At 35.8% G+C, this 22,904-nt stretch overlaps 1 protein-coding gene across 1 annotated transcript in view; it reads left to right on the forward strand.

The window, feature by feature from the left end:
• The window catches only part of LOC126260915 (aldehyde dehydrogenase 1A1-like), a 98,626-nt gene that overhangs the window by 58,743 nt on the left and 16,979 nt on the right, over positions 1-22,904 (forward strand). Inside the window, exons 6-7 of the mRNA XM_049958374.1 lie at positions 9,808-9,921; positions 22,627-22,729. Of these exons, the coding sequence (XP_049814331.1) occupies positions 9,808-9,921; positions 22,627-22,729 (217 nt within the window). The remainder of the gene's footprint in view (positions 1-9,807; positions 9,922-22,626; positions 22,730-22,904) is intronic.

A 22,904-nucleotide genomic window follows, 5' to 3' on the forward strand; every position in this document is an offset into this window, starting at 1 on the left:
ACTGACAACACTGAGGAAAGTAAAATGAACAAGAAAGAAGAATGAAAAGCAACACAACTCACCATCCTAATTTAAACTAAAAGTGTGTGATGCAGCAAATATGACTCCTAACTACTAAATCGTGAATGCACCTGATCTAAAAATTTATCACCATAATGTGCAATCCCTGCTTAATAAGATCAACAAAATTAATGTACTGTTACCTTATGAACTAAAAGATATCTCATTGTTATGCATTTCTGAACATGGCTTAACCCAAAATTAATTCAGAATGTCAAAGTAAATAAATTCATTTTCTCTTCCTACTTCTGCAGGAAAAACAATGAGCAGGGTGAGCTTGCAATTTACATAAAGGAAAATATAAATTTTACTACCTCACCTGACTTCACTAGAACAAATGTTGAAAAGGATTATGAAAATGCAGCTATAAAAATTACTCAATTCAACCAGGTTTTTGCTGCAGTTTACCAATTAACGTCTGGAAGTTTTGAACTTTTTTTTTTTTTTTTAACAAAATGGAGTCCCTGCTGAATAAAAGTAAATAAAATGGATTGTGAGATGATAATATGTGGCGACTTCAATATTGATTTCCTCATGAATAGTAGAAACAGAGAGGCCTTTGAACCTTGCAACACCCTGTAATTGAATGGCTGAAGTAAAAGCTGATATCTGAGTAACAGAAATTTGTGAAACAGATTTAGATCAATTTCTAGTGAAGAAAAGTTTACATAACACTTCACTAAAGGTTTCCAATGCAGGTTTTATTGACTATCTTGCTCAAATAATAAACTTAGAAATGAAAGGCAGTATTATTAACATGTCTTTTAAGAATCATATGCAGAAGGTATAATCAGGATAATGTAAGCTACTTGAACAGTTTACTACAGAAACAAAAATGGTCACTAGTTTAAAAAACTAATGTTATAAATGAAAAATTCAACACTTTCATTGATACATTGACCAATTTCTTTCAGACTACATTCTCACCAAAAATTGTAACCATAAAGGAGGAATTCTAGAACAAACAAATCGCTCACAAGGGGAATAAGGGTTTTATGCCAGAAGATTCTACTTCATGAAATATGTAAATCAAAAAATTCCTCACTTGAAATACATGTATACTATACAAATAGTCCAGAATACTAAGGAAGGTACTAAGAGCAACAATAATAATGCATAATGCTGAATACATTTATAATTCAGGTAATAAAGCGAATATTATATGGAGTGTTAGGAAAAGAGAATCTGGTGAACACAGACCATCCTTCAAAAATATAACACTATAACAAAAAATAAAAACCCCTTAAAAGTAGTCAACATATTCAACAATTTTTTAACAGGTGCTACTGATAACATGAAAATAAAATAAGTGCTTATAGAGAGCTAGTGCTTATAGAGGGCAAGATGAAGTAGCTAATGCAATAAAAGGGCAAAAAATTCCAACTCTGGAGGCATTGATAGTGTCCCCACAACAATCTTAAAGGAAAACGCATCAAACATAACTGAAATTTTTACACACCTATGCGACTGCCCACTTCAGTCATGCACTTTCTCTGACATATTGAAAACACCTAAAGCCATTCCGGTATATAAAAAAGGTGAGAAAGATAATGTAAATAACTACAGGCCCAACACAGTTTCCTCCTGCATTTCAAAAGTATTAGGGAAAGTTATGTATGACAAACTTATGAAATTTGTAAATAAAAACAATATCCCTTGCGATGAAAAACATGGATACAGAAATAAGAGGTTAATGACAAATGAGTGCATCAATTCCATATTAAGCCTGATGAACAAACAGAAATCAATAGGAGTATTTATTGACTTGTCAAAAGCAAGGTGGACTATAAGATTCTTCTGTTAAAGTTTGAAAGACTTGTATTTGATGTCTTTCCAACAACTGGATCAGTTCCTTCCTGAGCAATCGTAAGCAGGCAGTGTGCATCAAGCACAGAAATATCACCCAATAAATTGTCTATGAACACTTGCCAGACTATAAACAAATTAAATACGGTGCGTCCCAAGGATCAGTAATGGGCCCCTTCTGTACCTACTGTGGATAAATGAACTCAACTTAAATGTGGATGTACATAAAACAATCATATTTGCAAAAGTCACAACATTCCTACTAAGAGGAGACAACAATGAAGATTAGATTAGATTAGTACTTGTTCCATAGATCATGAATATGACACTTCGTAAAGATGTGGAAGGTGTCAGGTTAATAAAAGGTGTCTATACAAGACATTACATTAGACAAAATATTACGTGACACTCAATATTATTAATTTTTTTGTGGGGGTTGGGAAATTACCCACTTACTATATCCAAAAATTCATCTAATGAGTAGAAGGAGTTGCCATTAAGAAATTCTTTTAATTTCCTTTTAAATGCTATATGGCTATCTGTCAGGCTTTTGATGCTATTAGGTAAGTGACCAAAGACTTTTGTAGCAGCATAATTTACCCTCTTCTGAGCCAAAGTTAGACTTAACCTTGCATAGTGAAGGTCATCCTTTCTCCTAGTGTCGTAGCCATGTACACTGCTATTACTTTTGAATTCATTCGGATTGTTAATAACAAATTTCATAAGTGAATATATATATTGTGAGGCTACAGTGAAGATTTCTAGCTCTTTAAATAAGTGTCTGCAAGATGATCTTGGATGAGCTCCAGCAATTATTCTGATTACACGCTTTTGTGCAATGAACACTCTTTTACTCAATGATGAGTTACCCCAGAATATGATGCCATACGAAAGCAGAGAATGAAAATAGGCGTGGTAAGCTAAGTTACTCAGATGTGTATCACCAAAATTTGCAATGACCCTAATAGCATAAATAGCCGAACTCAAAAGTTTCAGTAGATCCTCAGTGTGTTTTTTCCAGTTCAGCCCCTCATCAATGCATACACCTAGAAATTTTGAATATTCTACCTTAGCTACCGATTTCTGATCGAAGTCTATATTTATTAATGGTGTCATTCCATTTACTGTGTGGAACTGAATATACTGTGTTTTGTCAAAGTTTAATGAGAGCCTATTTGCAGAGAACCACTTAATGATTTTCTGAAAAACATCATTTACAATTTCACCAGTTAATTCTTGTCTGTTGGGTGTGATAGCTATACTTGTATCATCAGCAAAAAGCACCAGCTTTGCATCTTCGTGAATATAGAATGGCAAGTCATTAATATATATTAAGAACAGCAGAGGACCCAAGACAGAACCTTGCGGCACCCCATTCCTGATTATTCCCCCGTTTGAGAAATCACCAGTTTTTTTGTGTATTATGTGAACTGTTTATTTCAACTTTCTGCACTCTTCCAGTTAGGTATGATTTAAACCATTTGAGCACTGTTCCATTCATACCACAGTACTTGAGCTTATCTAGAAGTCTTCCATGATTTACACAATCAAAAGCCTTTGATAGATCACAAAAAATCCCAACGGGTGACTTCCGGTTACTCAGAGCATTTAATATTTCATTAGTGAAAGTATATATAGCATTTTCCGTTGAAAAACCCTTCTGGAAACCAAACTGACATTTTGTTAGACTTTATTTTTACAAAGGTGTGAAGCTACTCTATAATACATTACTTTTTCAAGAATTTTGGATAAGGCAGTCAGAAGAGAGATTGGGTGGTAGTTATTGACATCAGACATATCCCCTTTTTTATGCAGTGGTTTAACAATGGCGTACTTCAGTCTATCTGGGAAAATACCCTGCTTCAGAGAGCTAGTACATATGTGGTTAAGAGTCCCACTTATTTCTTGGGAACAGGCTTTTATTATCCTGCTGGAAATGCCATCAATTCCATGTGAGGTTTTATTCTTGATAGAGTTTATTATCTTCCTAATTTCAGAAGGAGAGGCGGGTGGAATTTCAGTTGTATCAAATGGTGTGGGTAAGGTCTCTTCCATTAACTGCCATGCTTCTTCTAACGAACATTTAGATCCTATTTTCTCTACAACATTTAAAAAATGATTATTCAAAATGTTTTCGAATTCCGGCTTGTTGTTTATCTAGTTTCCATCCTCTTTGATGGTGATGCCGTGATCCTGTACTCTTGGTTGCCCTGTCTTCCTTGTAATAATATTCCAAATTGTTTTGATTTTGTTATCAGAGGTATTAATCTCAGACATGATGCACATGCTTCTAGACTTTTTAATAACCTTTCTTAATGTAGCACAGTAGTTTTTATAATATTTGGCTGTTTCTGGGTCATTACTCTTTCTTGTTGTAAGATACAGTTCCCTTTTGTGGTTACAAGATATTTTTATTCTTTTAGTAAGCCAAGGCTTTTTGCATGGTTTCTTATAATTAGATTTAACTACTTTCTTGGGCAAACAGTTTTCAAATTCTCTTACAAGTGTATCATGAAATAAGTTATATTTTAAATTAGCATCGGATTCCTTGTACACCTCATCCCAGTCTAACTGCTGAAGATTTTCTCTGAAATTTCTAATTGTTGAGTCATTAATTGAACACACAGCTTTGGAGGGTAGTTTTGAATTACTGAATGGAGCTATGTCATATACTGTAACTAGCTGAGCATCATGATCAGAAAGCCCATTCTCAACAGGACAAGAATTTATGTTATTAAACCTATCTTGGTCTATTAAAGTGTTATCTATCAATGTGCTGCTGTCCTTTACCACCCGAGTAGGAAAGTTAATGACAAATGTCAAATTGAAAGAACCAAGCAAGACTTCCAGGTCATTCCTCCTATTACACTCTTTCAGTGAATCAACATTGAAGTCCCCACAAATAATAATTTGCTTTCCCCTATCTGACAGATAGCACAACAAGGCATCCAAGTTTTCCAGGAATAAATGAGAGTTTCCTGAAGGGGACCTATATACTGTTACAATTATAAAAAAGCCCTCCTTCAGTTTAAGTTGACAGGCACATGCTTCTATATGTTGCTCCAAGACAAAAGTTTTTTGTATCTAAGCTTTCTACACAGTGATAACTTTTGACATATATGGCAACTCCTACTCCCACCTTATTCTCTCTACTCATATGTGCAGCTAGTTTATAACCACTGATATTTACCTTTTCCATATCAGACACAATGTGATACTCAGACAGGCATAGTATATCTATTACATTATCAGATACAATGTCATCTAAACAAACCAGGAACTCATCTACTTTATTCTTCAATCCCGGAATATTTTGGTGAAAAATGGTAAAATTATTTTTTACTTTACTTTTGTGAGAATCTACTTTTTTCTTTAATCCACCAATATTTTGGTTAAATGTGATAACATTATTATTTACTTTCCTATTGTGAGAACGTTGCGAGTTTTAGACCTCTTTAGCAACTGCCTGCCTGAACTTCTCATTGGACCCTGATATTAGTCTAAAAAAGAGGTACATCCATGAGTACTAGTGTCTTCCCTTATGGATTTCGCTAACAACCCTGCCAGTTTACCCTTCCCTTTCCTATTGAGATGTAGGCCATGCCTTGTGAAATCCCCCCTATCAATAGCCTCAACAGGAACCAATCCAATGTCTGACAGAGTGGCTGCCCTATGCAACTGATCCAACTCCTTATTTACCCTCCTGACAGAGCGGTTCAACTGGGGCTGATCACGCTGCACGAAAGCAGGCACCAGCCCAACATTGGTATGGGTCGTTGCTGAGGCTATTTTCACCAGGTCACACTCAATGCTGTAGCCCTAATCCCTATCAATACTGTTTCCCACTCCACCCACTATCATCACATGATCCTGCTTTGTGAATCCCTTGCATAAGGAACCTATATCCTCTACCACCTGGCTAAGACTTGCACTTGGCTTGTAAAAGTTTGTGACCTGGTACCTGTCACCTAATTTTTCCTGCAAAATCAGGCCCACACCTCTTCCATGGCTGCTACCTAGCAACAGAACTTTCCTCTTACTTTCTACTTTTTTTGAAACAGTTGGTTTCCTAGTGAGATTCTGTTGCATCTTAACTACATCTTCTTCTACTGGAGCCTCTTCCATACTTAACTATGGCAGCAAGGCAAATCTATTGGTTGTGCCAATTGGGAAACTGTCAGACACTGTCCTCTTTCTGTAGCCCCTGTTCCCAGCTACCACAATTACAGGAGTCAGTAAACACTGTCACAAAACAGCTTAGCTGCTGGGCACTGAATAATCAGCTTATATATATAAATAAGTTAAAATATATAAATAAGTTATATATATAAATAAGTTATATATAAATAACTTATATAAATAAGTTAAATAAGTAAATAAGTTACAGACAAATGTCTGCTTGTGTCTGTGTATGTGCGGATGGATATATATATATATATATATATATATATATATATATATATATATATATATATATATATGTGTGTGTGTGTGTATATATATATATATATATATATATATATATATATATATATATATATATATATATGTCCTTTTTTCCCCCTAAGGTAAGCCTTTCCGCTCCCGGGATTGGAATGACTACTTACCCTCTCCCTTAAAACCCACATCCTTTCGTCTTTCCCTCTCATTTCCTCTTTCCTGACGTAGCAACCATTGGTTGCGAAAGCTTGAATTTTGTGTGTATGTTTGTGTTTGTTTGTGTGTCTATCAACATGCCAGCGCTTTTGTTTGGTAAGTAACATCATCTTTGTTTTTAGATATATTTTTCCCACGTGGAATGTTTCCCTCTGTTATATTCATATCATTAATTTGAACCCAACAATTACGTTTGTTATTGTCACTGTTGCATTTCGAAATCTTTTCTGTCATCTTACTTTCTCTTTCTGTTTTTACAATTAGTTTCACTTTGTATTCACCTTCTCCTTTTTACCGTAATCTACAATACAATTTTATCCCGTCTATATATACTCAATAATAAGTAACCCACTTCCAAACCATAACCAAAAAAATTTTTTTTCCACTTTCAAAACTACCGCTGCTATAAAATCCACCGTTTCCAGTCACAAACTGTTCCTTTCACCTACTAAACAACCATTTCGGCAAGTTCTAATAACTTTTGCTTTATTTCCGTTTCCGTTTTTCCCACATCACTGATCATTTTTAGCCGCTTCCCACAGGTTTTAACGTCATTATTTCTTTGTCAGACAATTGTTAGCCTCATTTTCATAATCTGCCACCACAAAACCAGTCCTTTAATACATTTACACGTAGTTTTTTCGAAATTTTCCCAAATTTCTCCACCCTTTAACATGTTTAGGCGGCAACACAACCACCTAACCTTTGTGCACATCGTTGTTTACCAACCCAAATTAGACAAATGTCTGCTTGTGTCTGTGTATGTGCTGATGGATATGTGTATGTGTGTGTGTGCGAGCGAGTGTATACCTGTCCTTTTTGCCCCTAAGATAAGTCTTTCCGCTACCGGGATTGGAATGACTCCTTACCCTCTCCCTTAAAACCCACATCCTTTCGTCTTTCCCTCTCCTTCCCTCATTCCTGACAAAGCAACCGTTGGTTGCGAAAGCTTGAATTTTGTGTGTATGTTTGTGTTTGTTTGTGTGTCTATCGACATGCCAGCGCTTTTGTTTGGTAAGTCACATCACCTTTGTTTTTAGATATATTTTTCCCACGTGGAATGTTTCTCTCTGTTATATATATGCCTGCGGAAAATATCTAATGTCGTATTTACAGCATGACTGCTTTTACTCTACTGAACAACATTTAAATTTATGAAGTGTATAATACAAATACTTAATGTATAGAGTGTATTTTTGCAACCTTGATTAAGTATGCCTAGAGATCACTTTCAGAGGTGTATTTATAACCTGGCTTGTACAAAATCTTATGCAAAAGGTGCTTTAGCAGACAACAGGTTGGTGGGTTTGTTTGGAGAGAAAGGGACTAAACTACAGGATCATCAGTCCCATAGATAACATGGCCAATAAATACAATACAATCATTTTACAAGTAATAGTTCATTTATGAAGACTAGTATGGCTGCAATGGTAGAGACTTTCATAAAGCCAAGTGGCTCCAGAGACTATTACACAGTTTCAAGATAACTGATTGTAAAATCTGGAAATTCTCTTTTATCATTTGAGAAAATAGATAACATTGTGCTACTTTTGCAACCAGTCAATGAAAATTGGGATATTTCTGGATAGAATTTAACATGTGGTAGCGATACTAATCCACAAAAATAGAGAGAGGTATGTAATATCCAAATATCAGCCCATCTCTCTGCTGTGTCTTGTTAAAGCTACTTGAGAGAACAATGTGTGATAGGATTTATAGCCACTCTGCAAAAAATAGCATTGTTACACCCACACACTTTGGCTTCCATAAGGAATTCTCCACAGGGAGAGCTATATTTAGTGTAACAGAAGTAACTGCAGGTGAATTAAATTTCAGATGGTATCCAATGGGGATCTTCTGTTACCTTGCTAAGGCAGTAGACTGTGTAGATAATAACACTACTTAAAAAGTTTCCACACAATGGCAGGCATCAAAGGGGAACCTCTGACTTGGCTAGAATATTACTTACACAACAGGAAACAGAGTTTGATTAATGGAGGCAGGTGTAACAATAAACTCAGACTAGAGAGATGTAAAACACGGAGTTCTGCCATGCTCAATTCTTGGGCCATTGATTTTCTTGATCTATGTTAATGTCCTATTAATTTCAGTTAATAACAGAGCAAAAATTGTGATTTATGCTGACAAAAATATTCTGCTCAAAGGCCCAACTTCACAATGAAGGATACAGCCCAGAAAGTCACTAACCAAGTATACAAATGGACCACAGCAAATAGCCTGACACAATTTTTTTCAGTTTTCATTATACAGTTTGAGACAGCACATAACAAAAGTTCAAGTTTCTAAAATGAATATTAACAAGCAGGAAATTAATGAAACTACCCATACAAAATTTCTGGGCATCCAGGCGGACAGTCAGTTAAGATGAAATGAACAAATTTATCAGCTCCTCAAGAAATTTATCTTAGCATGCCTTGCTCTGAGAGCCATTTCTCACTTTGCTGACAGAGAAATAGCGCTGTTGCCATATTTTGCATTTTTCCATTCTGTAATCACCTGTGGTCTAATTTTCTGTAGAAACGCTGCAGGAGTTGAAAAAGTTTTCAAATTACAAAAATGAGCAGTGAGATATTGGGTCCCTAGCAGAATATCCTGCAGAGGTCTCTTCATGTTCCTCATGATATTCACAATTACAGGGTAATAGATTTAATAACTAATGTTTGTTGTCAACAACAGGGACATCCACAGCCATGAAAAGGACAGGGAAAAAATTTCCACTAAAGCTCTGCAACTCTCAGGAATGTATATCAGGGAGTTGAGAATAAGGCATAAATGTGTACAATAAGCTTCCCATCAATATAAAAAACGAAATTAATAATGTGCAGGTATTAAAAAGTTACAAGGCACCCCTTGGAGTAAAAACAGAGGAAACCACTTAGGTAAGAACACACTCTTAAAAGGAAAAAGTTATACATTTACTTACATCAAGAATATAACAGATTTTAATTTAACTTATGATTTTAAACATGTTATTTATTTATTTATCTCGTTGGGATAAAAATTATACTTGCATTTCTTCTCCTTTTTAGCAGTCACTTAAACTTTGGCAGTAAATTGCAGGTTGTAATATTGGATGCACTCTGTTGTTCTTTAAAAATAGGTAAAATAATGCACATACAATATGTACAATCCCGATGTAATACTATATTGGTTCACTTGATTCATTCTATAGCACCTGTATACTACTTTTAAAACATGTACTCAGCAGGACCAAATAAAAAACCAAATCAAATCAGCATTTGTCAACCAGAATTTCTTTTGTAGGCTGGTTTTCCTGCTGGAGTTGTCAATGTTGTCCCAGGGTATGGGCCAACTGCAGGAGCTGCTGTTGCATCACACCCTGATATTTCAAAAGTGTCATTCACGGGCTCTGTTCCGGTAAGAATTTTTAATGCTATAATAAGTTTGTTCTTGAAGTTTAAAAAATCATAGGAACATTGACAGTCTGTTACTGGAAACATGCAGATTTTTGTGCATTTGGTCATTTAGAAATGCCTTATTTGTAATAAGTAGTTAATTTGAAGTAGGTCTAGTAATGCACAATGCATATCTGTACCTTTACATGAATATTTTTGTCATGTTATACAGTGCTAGTAATTTTAATTGTTACTAAATCAAACAAAAACAAATACACTACATCAGAAAACAAATTATAATATGGAGGTTTTTCCTCCATGAATGTTGGACCTCACCAAGGTAGGGTAGCTTGTGTGCTCCAACAATACAGATAGACATACTGTAGATGCAACTACAACTGAGGGGTATCTGTGGAAAGGTCAGACCAATCTGTGGTTCCTAAAGAGGGGCAGCAGTCGTTGTAGTAATTGCAGGGGCAACAGTGTGGATCAGAGGTGGTCAGCTGGGCACCCATTTACCCAAGCCCATGCAGCCAGGCAGGCCTGATGTAAATGCAGTCAGTGTACCAGCAAGCATATGTCATTATGTAGAAAGGCAAAGTGAGAGAGCTTAACTGGGCAGGCATTATGAGTAGTGTGTAATAAGTGGACATGATTGGAATTCACAGATGGCAGATTAAATCTAATACTGTGTTATTATTTACAATGTATTTACATTACACAGAAAAAGGGAGATATTGTTATTTTTCATTTACGTATAATATGATGTACATTTGCCATGTTTTTCTGTAAGTGAGAGAATGTCTGGTCAAATACTATTAATGGATTTCAGTTGAAGAACACCCCTCAGATGGCAATCTGTAATTTGATACTGATGTTTCTGTTTGCAAAGCTTTAGGCTTAAAAAAATTGTCCACATATACGTATATGTAGAACCAAACATTACACACTATAGTTTTGAATGTATTTGAGAAAATCTATCCTGTGGAAGGCAGGAATAAAACTAAATGATGCCATTCACCATTATAAACTTCTCCTTAATAAAGCATTCACATTGCAGATCTATTAATTTTAATAGTCCCTTTGCAGACACTAGTCTGATGTCAGCCATACATTGTGACATGAAAATATCAATACCTGGCTCAAGTGCTCTCAAATCCTTGAATCTTTTTGTCAATGGTACATCTAAATTATTGAGAGACTGAAGGAAATGACTTATAAGGTCATTGTTAATATTAGCTCTGAATTTCTTCACATTCAGAAAATGCATGAAATTACAGCCCTGGCATTGATTTCTCTGTATCTTCAGTTTCATTTGCACTGTACTAATTTTAGAAAACAGAGATACAATTAATTCACCTTGTACTTGTAAAGAAGCACTGAGAGTATTCAAATGACTCATTATGTCAGTAGTATTCAAATAACTTATTATGTCAGTATGGGGGTCAGAAAGCTCAGGAACAAACCTTCCTTTCATATTTATAAAACGATTTACCTGCTGAAGCAAAAGGAGGAAATATTCGAGGGTTTTACCTCTACTTAGCCATCCTATCAGTCAGTAACAGGGTTTCTTATTGAAATCAGATTCCAGTAAATCCATTAACTCTTGAAACTGTCTGCAATTCAATTTTGCAGATCACATGAAATTTACAATCCTAACAATGACATTCGTAACCAAGTCAAAGTGCTTCTTCAACAATTACATAATGTACTGAGTGAAACTTCTGTTCTTGCTTCAACTTAGTTTTTAGAAGTTCCACAAATCCCACATTATAGCCAGCCATATTTTGGGCAACATCAGTGGTGACAGAAACCAGCTATTCGAGGGCAGATTGATATTCTCAAGACCATGTTCAACAGCATGAAATATATTTGCACTGGTACATGTATCTCTTATGGCCATTAAATCTAGATGTTTTGTGATATTCAGATTTATATCCATTCCTCACATAATAATACCCAATTGTGCTATATCAATAATGTTGTACTCTCATCAAGGCAGATAGAATATGCAATGAATTCTTGCCCCCTCGACATTAGTGACATTCAACATCTGCACTAAGGTCTCCCATAAATCATGCAATTTTACAATGAGGCAGATGAATTGCATTAAAATGTAGTTTACTAAGAGGTCATGTGGATTCACTGGTATTGTCAAGGTATTCTATTACAAATGGCCCTGTGGAGAATGGGTGAAACTCCTAAGCAATTAAGTAAGCAATTTTAAACTTCACCCAGACTGCACCTCGCCTGCAGCTTCAGATTCCTAGAAATAAAATTGCCAAGTAAATAAAATTGTAATATATTTCTAATAATATTAGTAGTCAGTGTCAATTTAATTGAAGTAAGAGAGGTTAAGTCATCGCTGACAGAGTCTTTTAACAATGCAGTTAGTTGAAAATGCTTTTCTCCTGAACACTGTTATATATGCCACTACAATTTACTTTGTATGTCAGTCAATGTTATATTTTTTTGCTATAACAGAATGTCCACATACTAAACATTCATCAAGTTCTCTAATTTGAACAAAAAGCCACTGCCCTTTCCACTGGGACCCTTGTTGCAAGCTGTATGCACCACAACGTGGTCTCTTTTCAGCTGAGTCCATATTCACAGTACCAGCTGTCACTGCAGTGAACCAATAGGTTATTTTATGCAGCCAAGATGGCCTACTCCACCTGCTCACTGTCTGTGTACTGAGCAGGTAGCCACTAGATGAAATGTCTAGTTTGAGCAGGCCTGGTCTGGATGATTAACTGATTTGGCCTTGTGTCATTAGACAACATGGCCTTGCTGTGTTAGCACTGTGAATGGCTGAAAGCAAGGGAGAACTACACTCATGATTTTCTCCCCTAAGGCATGTTGCTCCACTATATGGCTTAATGATGGCTGATAGTTACGGAATTGCCAAAATGCCTCTGCAGCAGCTGCTTCACTGGCTGTGCAATGTGTGGAGGAGTGCCATGATTAGAATAGATGAGATGTAGTTTTTGTTCCAGTTCATCCATAATGACGAGATCCTCTGAGAAGAGGAACATACCAGAAAACAAGAACACACATAAATATTTACAAAATAAAAACAGATATGCTAATGTAACTTCCATAGATGCCAAATGAAATTGCCCAGGTGGATGTGGAGTAGGTAAAAAGAAAAGACAAAAAATCATTTACAATAATCACAATGCTGCACAAAATTTGTGCAGAAGTCAGATTGTACACAAAATCACATTATGTGATATTATTAATAACATACATTCATCAGTCAGTTCTGCTAAGAAATTCATCAGCGGAGTAGCAGGAGTTGACCACCAATAAATCCTTTAGATTCTTCTCAAACTGAACTTTTTTATTAGTTAAACTTTTGATGACTGCTGGTATTTTATTGAAGATGTATATTGCTGAATAGTGGACACCTTTTGGAAGCAAAATAAGTGACTTTAAATCTTTGTGGAAGTTATTCTTATTTCTAGTGTTGATTCCATGAACTGAGCTGTTGTCTTGAAAAGCTTTGCTTTAAGAAATAAATATACTGGGAAGCAGTAGGTAGAATCCACAGTTCCTTAAACAGCCCCCCGCAGGATGTTCTTGAGTTCACATCACAAATAATTCATATTGCATATTTTTGGGCTCAGGAAACTTTAGCTTGGCTTGATGAGTTTTCCCTGGAAATAATTCGTATGACATATGGAATTAAAGTAAGCATAGTACACCAGCTTTTTATTTTTATACCACCTATATCTAACAACATGCACATAGCAAATAGAGATTTATGTAGGCACTTCAGCATAACTGCTGTATGCTCCTCTCAGTTAAATATATCAAGCTGTAATCCCAAGAATTTAACACTGTCAACTTCTTCTATCTGCTTGTCATCATATTTTAGGTATGTACTGGCAGGAAACATTTTACAAGTTCTGAATTGCGTATAGTAAGTTTTTTCTAAGTCAAAACATGGCCCCGGGAGTAGACAACACCCCATTAGAACTAATGACAGCCTTGGGAGAGCCAGGCCTAACAAAACTCTACCATTTAGTGAGCAAGATGTATGAAACAGGCGAAATACCCTCAGACTTCAAGAAGAATATAATAATTCCAATCCCAAAGAAAGCAGGTGTTGACAGATGTGAAAATTACTAAACTATCAGTTTAATAAGCAATGGCTGCAAAATACTAACACGAATTCTTTACAGACGAATGGAAAAACTGGTAGAAGCCGACCTCGGGGAAGATCAGTTTGGATTCAGCAGAAATGTTGGAACATGTGAGGCAATACTGACACTACGACTTATCTTAGAAAATAGATTAAGGAAAGGCAAACCTACGTTTCTAACATCTATAGACTTAGAGAAAGCTTTTGACAATGTTGACTGGAATACTCTCTTTCAAATTCTGAAGGTTGCAGGGGTAAAATACAGGGAGCGAAAGGCTATTTACAATTTGTACAGAAACCAGATGATAGTTATAAGAGTCAAGGGGCATGAAAAGGAAGCAGTGGTTGGGAAGGGAGTGAGACAGGGTTGTAGCCTATCCCCGACGTTATTCAATCTGTATATTGAGCAAGCAGTAAAGGAAACAAAAGAAAAATACGGAGTAGGTATTAAAATCCATGGAGAAGAAATAAAAACTTTGAGGTTCACCGATGACATTGTAATTCTGTCTGACACAGCAAAGGACCTGGAAGAGCAGTTGAACAGAATGAACAATGTCTTGAAAGGAGGATATAAGATGAACATGAACAGAAGCAAAATGAGGATAGTGGAATGTAGTCAAATTAAATCGAGTGATGCTGCCGGAATTAGATTAGGAAATGAGACACTTTAAGTAGTAAAGGAGTTTTGCTATTTGGGGAGCAAAATAACTGATGATGGTCAAAGTGGAGACGATATAAAATGTAGACTGGCAATGGCAAGGAAAGTGTTTCTGAAGAAGAGAAATATGTTAACATCGAGTTTAGATTTAAATGTCAGGAAGTCGTTTCTGAAAGTATTTGTATGGAGTGTAGCCATTTATGGAAGTGAAACGTGGACAATAAATACTTTAGACAAGAAGAGAATAGAAGCTTTAGAAATCTGGCGCTACAGAAGAATGCTGAAGATTAAATGGGTAGATCACATAACTAATGAGGAGGTATTGAATAGAATTGGAGAGAAGACAAACTGGTGGTACAACTTGAATAAAAGAAGGGATCGGTTGGTAGGGCATATTCTGCGGCATCAAGGAATCACCAGTTTAGTATTGGAGGGCAGTGTGGAGGGTAAAAATCATAGAGGGAGACCAAGGGATGAGTACACTAAACAGCTTCAGAAGGATGCAGGTTGCAGTAGGTATTGGGAGATGAAGAAGCTTGCACAGGATAAAGTAGCATGGAGAGCTGCATCAAACCAGTCTCTGGTTTTTTGAAGGTTTAGTGACAGAGAATTGGCTAGGAACCATTTATTAATGTCAATGAAAATTTCATTAGCCAATCTTTCCAATGCTATACTTGATTTACGATTTATTGCAATGTGTTTATCATTTGTAAACAAAACAAACTTGGCACCTGGTAATGTACTGATGAAAAGTCAGTGATACACACAAGAAAAAGAAAGGGACCTAAGATGGAATGTTGGGGACACCACATGTTATTGGTTCCCAGTTGGATGATGCCTGATAGCTTAATACATGTCTCTTTCCTATTGACACCTTTTGTTTTCTTTCTGTTACAGACAAAGGACTTGAACCATTTTGCAACATTTCTGTTACACCATAATATTCTAATTTACTTAAAAGCATATCGTGATGCACACAGTCAAATGCCTTTGACAGATCACAAAATGTAGCAGTAGACTGTAATGTATTGTCTGATGAATTAAGTATATTCTCACTGTCTGTTTCGGTAGCCTTCTCTGTATTATAATCCTATAGAAATCCAAATTGTGGCTTGAATAATATTTTATTTGTGGTCAGTTTGTTAAGAAGATGGCTGTATATTATCTTTTCTAAAACGTTTGAGAATGTGGGTAAAAGTGAAATTGGACAGAAGTTTGTTGGTATTTTTTTGTCTTCTTTCTTATGCATCTTGCACAAAAATGATCCTAGCACACATCCACACTGTTGAAATGTTAGAATGGTGGTGATATACAAAAACTCTCACAGCTTTAGGACTCATCTTGTTGAAGAAATATGGATGTATGGTAAACAATGCCATCAACTGGCATCACACAGTTATCTTTGCATCTGAAACTGTACCAGTTGTATGATTAATTTTCCAGTGTCCATATTCTGCAATTCTGTGTACATTGACATGTCTATAGAGATGGAAATGGGCTTCATCCATTCACATCGATGCTGTTGAAGGGTTGGAATGATGGTGATACACAAAACTCTCACAGCCTTTAGCAGTGATGGTATGGCTAATAGAACTTGCAGGATTCATCTCCTTGAATAAACATGGCTGTAAATGACGCCATCAACTGGCACCACACAGTTACATTTGCTTTTGAAATGGTACCAGTTCAGGTGTGAGAGAATTTTCCATTGTCCACATTCAGCAGTTCTGAGTATCGACATGTCTTTGGATATGGCAATGGGCTTTGTCTGTCCACAGGATGTTCCATGGCCATTCATTATCCACTTCCATGTGAGCAAGACATTCTGGAGCAAATATTTGTCTTATTGGCAGATCAGCATGAAGCAACTCATGAACATGGGTAATTTTGTATGGAAAACAATTTAGGATGTTTCATATAATTTTATGCACCATACTCAGATGCATGTCTGAAGTTCATGCAAATCCCCTTGCACTGCATGTTTGCACACAACTGCTTGACCTCTACTGCAATGCAATGATCTCATCTTCTCTTGATATCTGATCAATTGTTTTTCTCCCACTGCCACATTGCACTTCATACTAACTTGTTGTTTTGAATTTTCATAATCATTTTCTACAGGCTTTTTTCATACCCGTGAGTGTCCAGAACTTCTGTATAACTACTGGGACACAGTCACCATTCTTGTAAAAGAGCTCTACTAGCAGTACGTGATCTTTCATTGAGACAGCAAGCCAGGTGTCTCAGACACAAACTGAGAAATAGCCATGTACTTCGCATCTTTTATTTTGCATCTTATGCTGCTTACAGCACCATTTAATGATAAAATTTTCTTTAAATTTTTTTGTTTCTGTAAGGTTTCCCTTCTTCAATAATATTACTATCAAATTTGACGACATTTTGAACAGTAGGTGTTTTTTTTTTTACAGCGTTTTGAAACTGGAACTTTAATTATAACCACCCTGTGTTTCACTGATCTCTTCAGTGGTATGGGAGTTAAATTGGGGCAATTTTCCTGGGTTTCCCTTTGTAAATGAACATTTGGAAGTGGAGTTATGCATTTATGCTTTTATTATGCTACCCTCACTTTCAGATCTTGTCTCATCCATGAGTGATTGGACATTGACTTTGGTACCATTATCAACCTGTGGGGAAGCAAGCACTGCACCTGTATGTCTATGGTGTGGTCCCCATAGCTCAACAGTGGCTAACACATATCCAGGCAGCTCAGACAAAGAGTTACACAATAATATAAAACAAAATTAAATATTTGAACAATATCACAATACTTTGCGTGCTGATGTAAAAGCATACCAATGTTATGTAGTCGAGTTTCAGCATGATAAACTGATTATTTTCCACAGAAATCCACTATTTACGAAATTTCAAATATACATAATATTAAAAATAGAAAATTGTTATCCTGGCTTTAGTTTCTGTTTTATGTAAAAACTGTTTTCACAAAGCTACCTCTTTTACCTTTTTATCAGATAAGATTTTTTGAACAAAAAGTGTAACATTAAGTTAGATTAACCAACCTTTATAATTAAGATACAATGATTTAATGACAGAATTATCTTTAATAATGGAGCTCTACCAGTTTTCAAGATGATAGTGTGATTTCAATGAGGTAAAGATCATGGAAAACAGACAGTTCAGAGGCCACGGTCTACCCTCAGTTCCATTAGAAGTCAGAGTTTAAGAATTACTCAACTGGTTCTTTTATAGAACATTAATGGAGTATAGTTTTGATGAGAGAAAAAAGTCTGGAAAGTTGTTAGCCTTCAACTATCAATGGTAAGTATGGTTTTTTCAAGCGAAAAGGGTGCTATATGAGCACTGCTACAGACGATGGAGGCATTCTAACTGTAGGTGTTCCATTTGCTGTCTGAACAGAGTCTGTATAAGGAACTATGTAGTGAAACTGGAGAGATCATTTGATTGTCATCAGTCATTTACTAAAATGTAGACTTTCACGGCCGGAAATATCATGTCCATTATAATTATCCGGGCTGTTATGCCGTGGTCGGTTGATGAATTTTGGGAATCGACACAGAATTCATCAACTGACCACGGCATAACAGCCCGGATAATTATAATGGACATCAGTCATCTGTGATGTATTTTGCTACACTTCAGAATGTGCTACGATTATGTCTGCAACCATGTCCACTGAGACTCAAATGGCTTTCAAGATGACTGATCTGATTGTTTCTCAATCAAATTAGATACTGCACTTGCTTTGTACATATGTGTAAAATTGAAGTTTTATGGAGTAATAACTGGAAAACCTATGCTTCATTTTCTAAGTTTTGTTTTGTGTGCCGCCCATAATGTTACAGAAAACCGCATGGCAAGTGACACAGTTCATCCACTACCCTTAAGATGAGCAATTAACTGTACTCAATTAACAGAGGGAGAGGGAAGTACTAATACTTGGAACTTCAAGTAGAAATCATATCTGGACTGTGTCAAGTGCTGATTACAATAGGAAAACTTTAATGAGTTGCAAAATTATTACTCATGCGTGTGAACTTTTATTGAATATACTGATTCATTAAACAACAGTAGACTTTCATTTATCATCAAAGTTTCTGACTAGTGGATTATGCTTAGAGAGTCAGAACATTTCATTTCAGTTTTGAGAAGCTGAATTGTGGACCCGAAGACTGCACATTCTCCATTATTTTGTGGCTGCCCATATGACTAAATTAAGACTCTTGTGAGAGGCACTGGTATTTAAAAATTGTATACACCTTCAACAAAAATAATTAACAAACCACCTTAATTTAACTCACCACACCACATATGCTGCATATGTCAGGGAAAGTGAACAATGAAACTGATCGGTATGGAAGTATAGAAAGTGAATTCTATAGGCACAAACAGAATAATGGGAGGAAACATATAGAGGCACGATCCAGTGGATGAAGCAGTGGGAACATTGTTATGTTTTTTTCATGAGTGGGAAGCTTACACAATGAATGCTACCCAGGCTTAATCTGAATGTGGAGAGAGGAAAGAAGATAGTGCTATGTTGTGGCTACCATCATCGGTGAGTGCAGAGGGAGACTGCATCATTGTGGAGCTTCTTGAGTGTACAAGCTACAGTACATGCTCACCTGTGTCACATCTCACCTCCCCTCCCCCTTCCCCCATGCCTGGTGTTATTGCAGTAGGCAATATCCACTGCCATCAGTGCCACCATAGCTGCTGTTGCTGCCTGCAATACATTGTAATGTGTTGCAACATGGTTGCTGGTACACTATACCAGCATCACTCACCAAGTTCGAGCAATTAGCTTAAGTCAAGAATACTTAAAGCTGAGATTAATTACTTCTAACCAGTTGTGAAAGGTGGAGTTTACTGAAAAGGTCAAAGTGAAATTTAAACTAGGAGCATTGTCTGGTGATGATTGTGTAAAAATAAAAATTAAAAATGAGTGTTTTTCTGAAGTAAAGAAGAGAACTAGTGGAAACACAGATAGTGAAACTGAATTTGATGATTCTGGTGTTCAAATGAGTCAAGTAATGCTATAGACTCCTTTGAAACCACTCAAAATGCAATTTGCAAAGATAAGGACACCAGTTTGGATACAGTTATTCTTTTTCAAAATTTAAGGAATAAATCTTAAAATGGAATCAAGTAATAGAAAATGAAAGAGTAGTTTAAACCTTAAAACTGATTCTAGCAACAAAGAACTGCAAAATAAAATGGCTTCCATTTTAAAGTGTAAGTTGGAGTCCAGTAATAATACACTGAGGAATGAAATGAAATTGAATGTAGACAATTTAAATTATAATATTGACTTCAGTCATCATGATTTGAAGATCAAACTATGATAACAGTTGTCCAAATTATAAAAGATGTTTAGAACTGAAATCAGTCAAGTTATCAATGAATTCAAAACAGACAATAAGCTGTTAGAAGACAAGTTAATAGAGAGAATAAGCAAGGAATCTGAACTTCGCTCTAATTGGCCTGAAAATGTAAATTCTAAAGTATGTATTTGTCAACCAGAAAAAAAGTGAAAACAATTTTTGTAAAACTATGTGAACAAATCACGAAATAGATTTCAGAAAAAGTAGAAACAACAGAATGCCAGATAAAGGATTTAAATTGTAGCATTGCTAAGACAGAAAGTAGAGGAACCTTCATGCATTTGTGTACTACTATCATACAGTATGTTGCTTCTGTTGACACTACTTTTATTGGATGTCAGAAATTCTGGTGTTTTGATCCAGATGAGCTATCTCACCCATAAACCTCTGGAATGATTTTGAGGGTGTGTTGCTGAAAGGGTGGTCTGAGCATGAGGAAACTTCTTTTACTCAAACTCATTTGACAAGAGATGCTTTGCATTGGTCAGTTGATGTTATGCTACATTTTCAAACACTCTCTCAGTTTAAATCTACTTTCATGAGTGAATACTGGTCTCATGCTATACAAAACAATGTATTAAGGGGATTTTGGAGTGGTAAACAATACAGTACAGGTCACAAGTCTATCAAAGAATTTTCTAGGAAATGAGCTTCATTCCTGTTACATTTGACAAAAGATGAAACTAGAAATTATGATATAGAGTTAGAAGGTAAACTGCCTTCGTATTAGCAAAAAAATAAATCATTTCTCCACCTAGGGATAATGTGAATAGATTCATTGAATTCCTAGAAAGGGTAGAGAGAGTGACTACCAATGAGGAGCTAGTGCATAATAATAATAGACTCTATAACAATAGAAAATCCAGGCTGGAATAACAACAATTTTATGAAAAGAATATATTGATAATCACCATATAGTGGAGATTAGTGGAGATGCTGAGTCACATATAGGCACAATGTAAGGACTGTCAAAAAGTAAGCTTTTGGCCAAAAAGGCCTTCATTGGAATTAGACAAAAAACACACACCCACCCACACACACACACACACACACACACACACACACACACACACACACACATGCAAATGCAGCTCACACACACACACATGACCACAGTCATATGTATGTATGTTATCTAATTTCGATGAAGGCCTTTTTGGTGAAAAGCATATCTGTTTGGCAGCCTTTCTGTTGTGCCTGTCTGCAACTCAGCATCTCTGCTATATGGTGAGTACGAAGTACAATAAGGCTGAGGAACCTATGAGCTGTGCTAGCTTGTCTAAAGAAGTAGAGGCAAATGCTGATTATTTATATGGCAATGATGTGAAGCATGCCACTGCTCAAAAGTTTAGATGATGTGCAGCAAATAAAACTGAAAGAAGTTGTCAAATGCTTTGATTTGAAATTGGTGGACAGTGTAGGAAAGGCAGTAAAAAATGTGAATACTGGTAAATCTGCAAATATACATATGTGCAAATGTAATTGCAACTGAAGGGGACTATTTTACCTCTAGGCAGACTGAGAAAGATTTGCTAGATGAATCTAAATAAGCCCCTGTAAAAGTAAAATAAGCCACCCTGTTGTAGAGTTAAATATTTCAGGTGTAATAGTGTACTGTCTTCTTGATAGTGGCAGTGAAGCAAGTGCATTGTCCCAAGCATTCTTTGATTCTCTTCCCAGCGGGAACAAGCTAGGCCTCACCTTCTTGGGTCATAACAAGACCAATCTGAAAATTATCTTCTGTCTACAAAAAGGAACTATTGGAATAATTATCAAAAGTTCAAAGCTAATATCTTCCAGACATTTATTTCAGTATCTAAATATTCTACTCCTACTATGTCACTATATATAAATAACTGTAATCAATATAAAAAGGTAATCTGACAATTTCAAAACTGACTCAGGTCTTCACTCTTGTAATACAAGAATGTGCAATGACACCCATATAGAAACGGTATACAAGGCTTTAGCACAAAAACACAGAAACATTCATGGTACTAGATTGAGCAATAAAGTTTCAGTACAGATAAAAGAAATAAAAAAACAGTGTTCATTTAAGGAACCAGTATCAAATTTCTACTGACAAACTGCTATTATAGTGTAAAAAAAGTACTTGCAATAAATTTGTAATAAATAATTACATTCATGTGCTATGTATCAATAATAGTTTTAATCAAGTGCTTACCATGATATGAATTAATATTTTGAACAAAAGTGTTAGAACTATTATGTGTTTGTATGTAAATGCCAACTACAGATTACATTACAACAACAACTACCATTGCTACTACTTATTTCTGACAGATTTATCATCCATGGCAATTGTGAGATCAGTGAAAGAGATAGGTGTGTCTGTGTGTGTGTGTGTGTGTGTGTGTGTGTGTGTGTGTGTGTGTGTGTGTGTGTGTGTGTGTGTGTGTGTACATGTGACGAGTGTTTGACTGTTCTTCATACTGGAACATAAAACTGATTTTGCTTTTACACTTAAACATAGTGTAGTAATAATTGAGGACTGAAAGGTGTCAAAATTGCGCCTAGGTTGGAAAAGCAGTCATGGCAGCAGCTGCACAGTCAAACTTGAAGAAAGTATCATTGGAACTGGGTGGAAAGAGTCCTCTGATAATACTTCCAGATGCTGACAGTAAGTAAACTATTTAAAAAAGAAATATTAAGGTAAATATGATACAAGGTGTTTTGAGACATATGTTTTGAGCATTGCTTGACTGAAATTTAATGTGGCTTAAGAAAAAAGGAGGAAGAAGATTGTGCTATCATGTACAGAGTGTGACAGAGGAAATATGATTTTTCAAATAACT

The sequence above is a fragment of the Schistocerca nitens genome, chromosome 5 (genome assembly GCF_023898315.1).
Source record: "Schistocerca nitens isolate TAMUIC-IGC-003100 chromosome 5, iqSchNite1.1, whole genome shotgun sequence".
Taxonomy (NCBI): Eukaryota; Metazoa; Arthropoda; class Insecta; order Orthoptera; family Acrididae; genus Schistocerca; species Schistocerca nitens.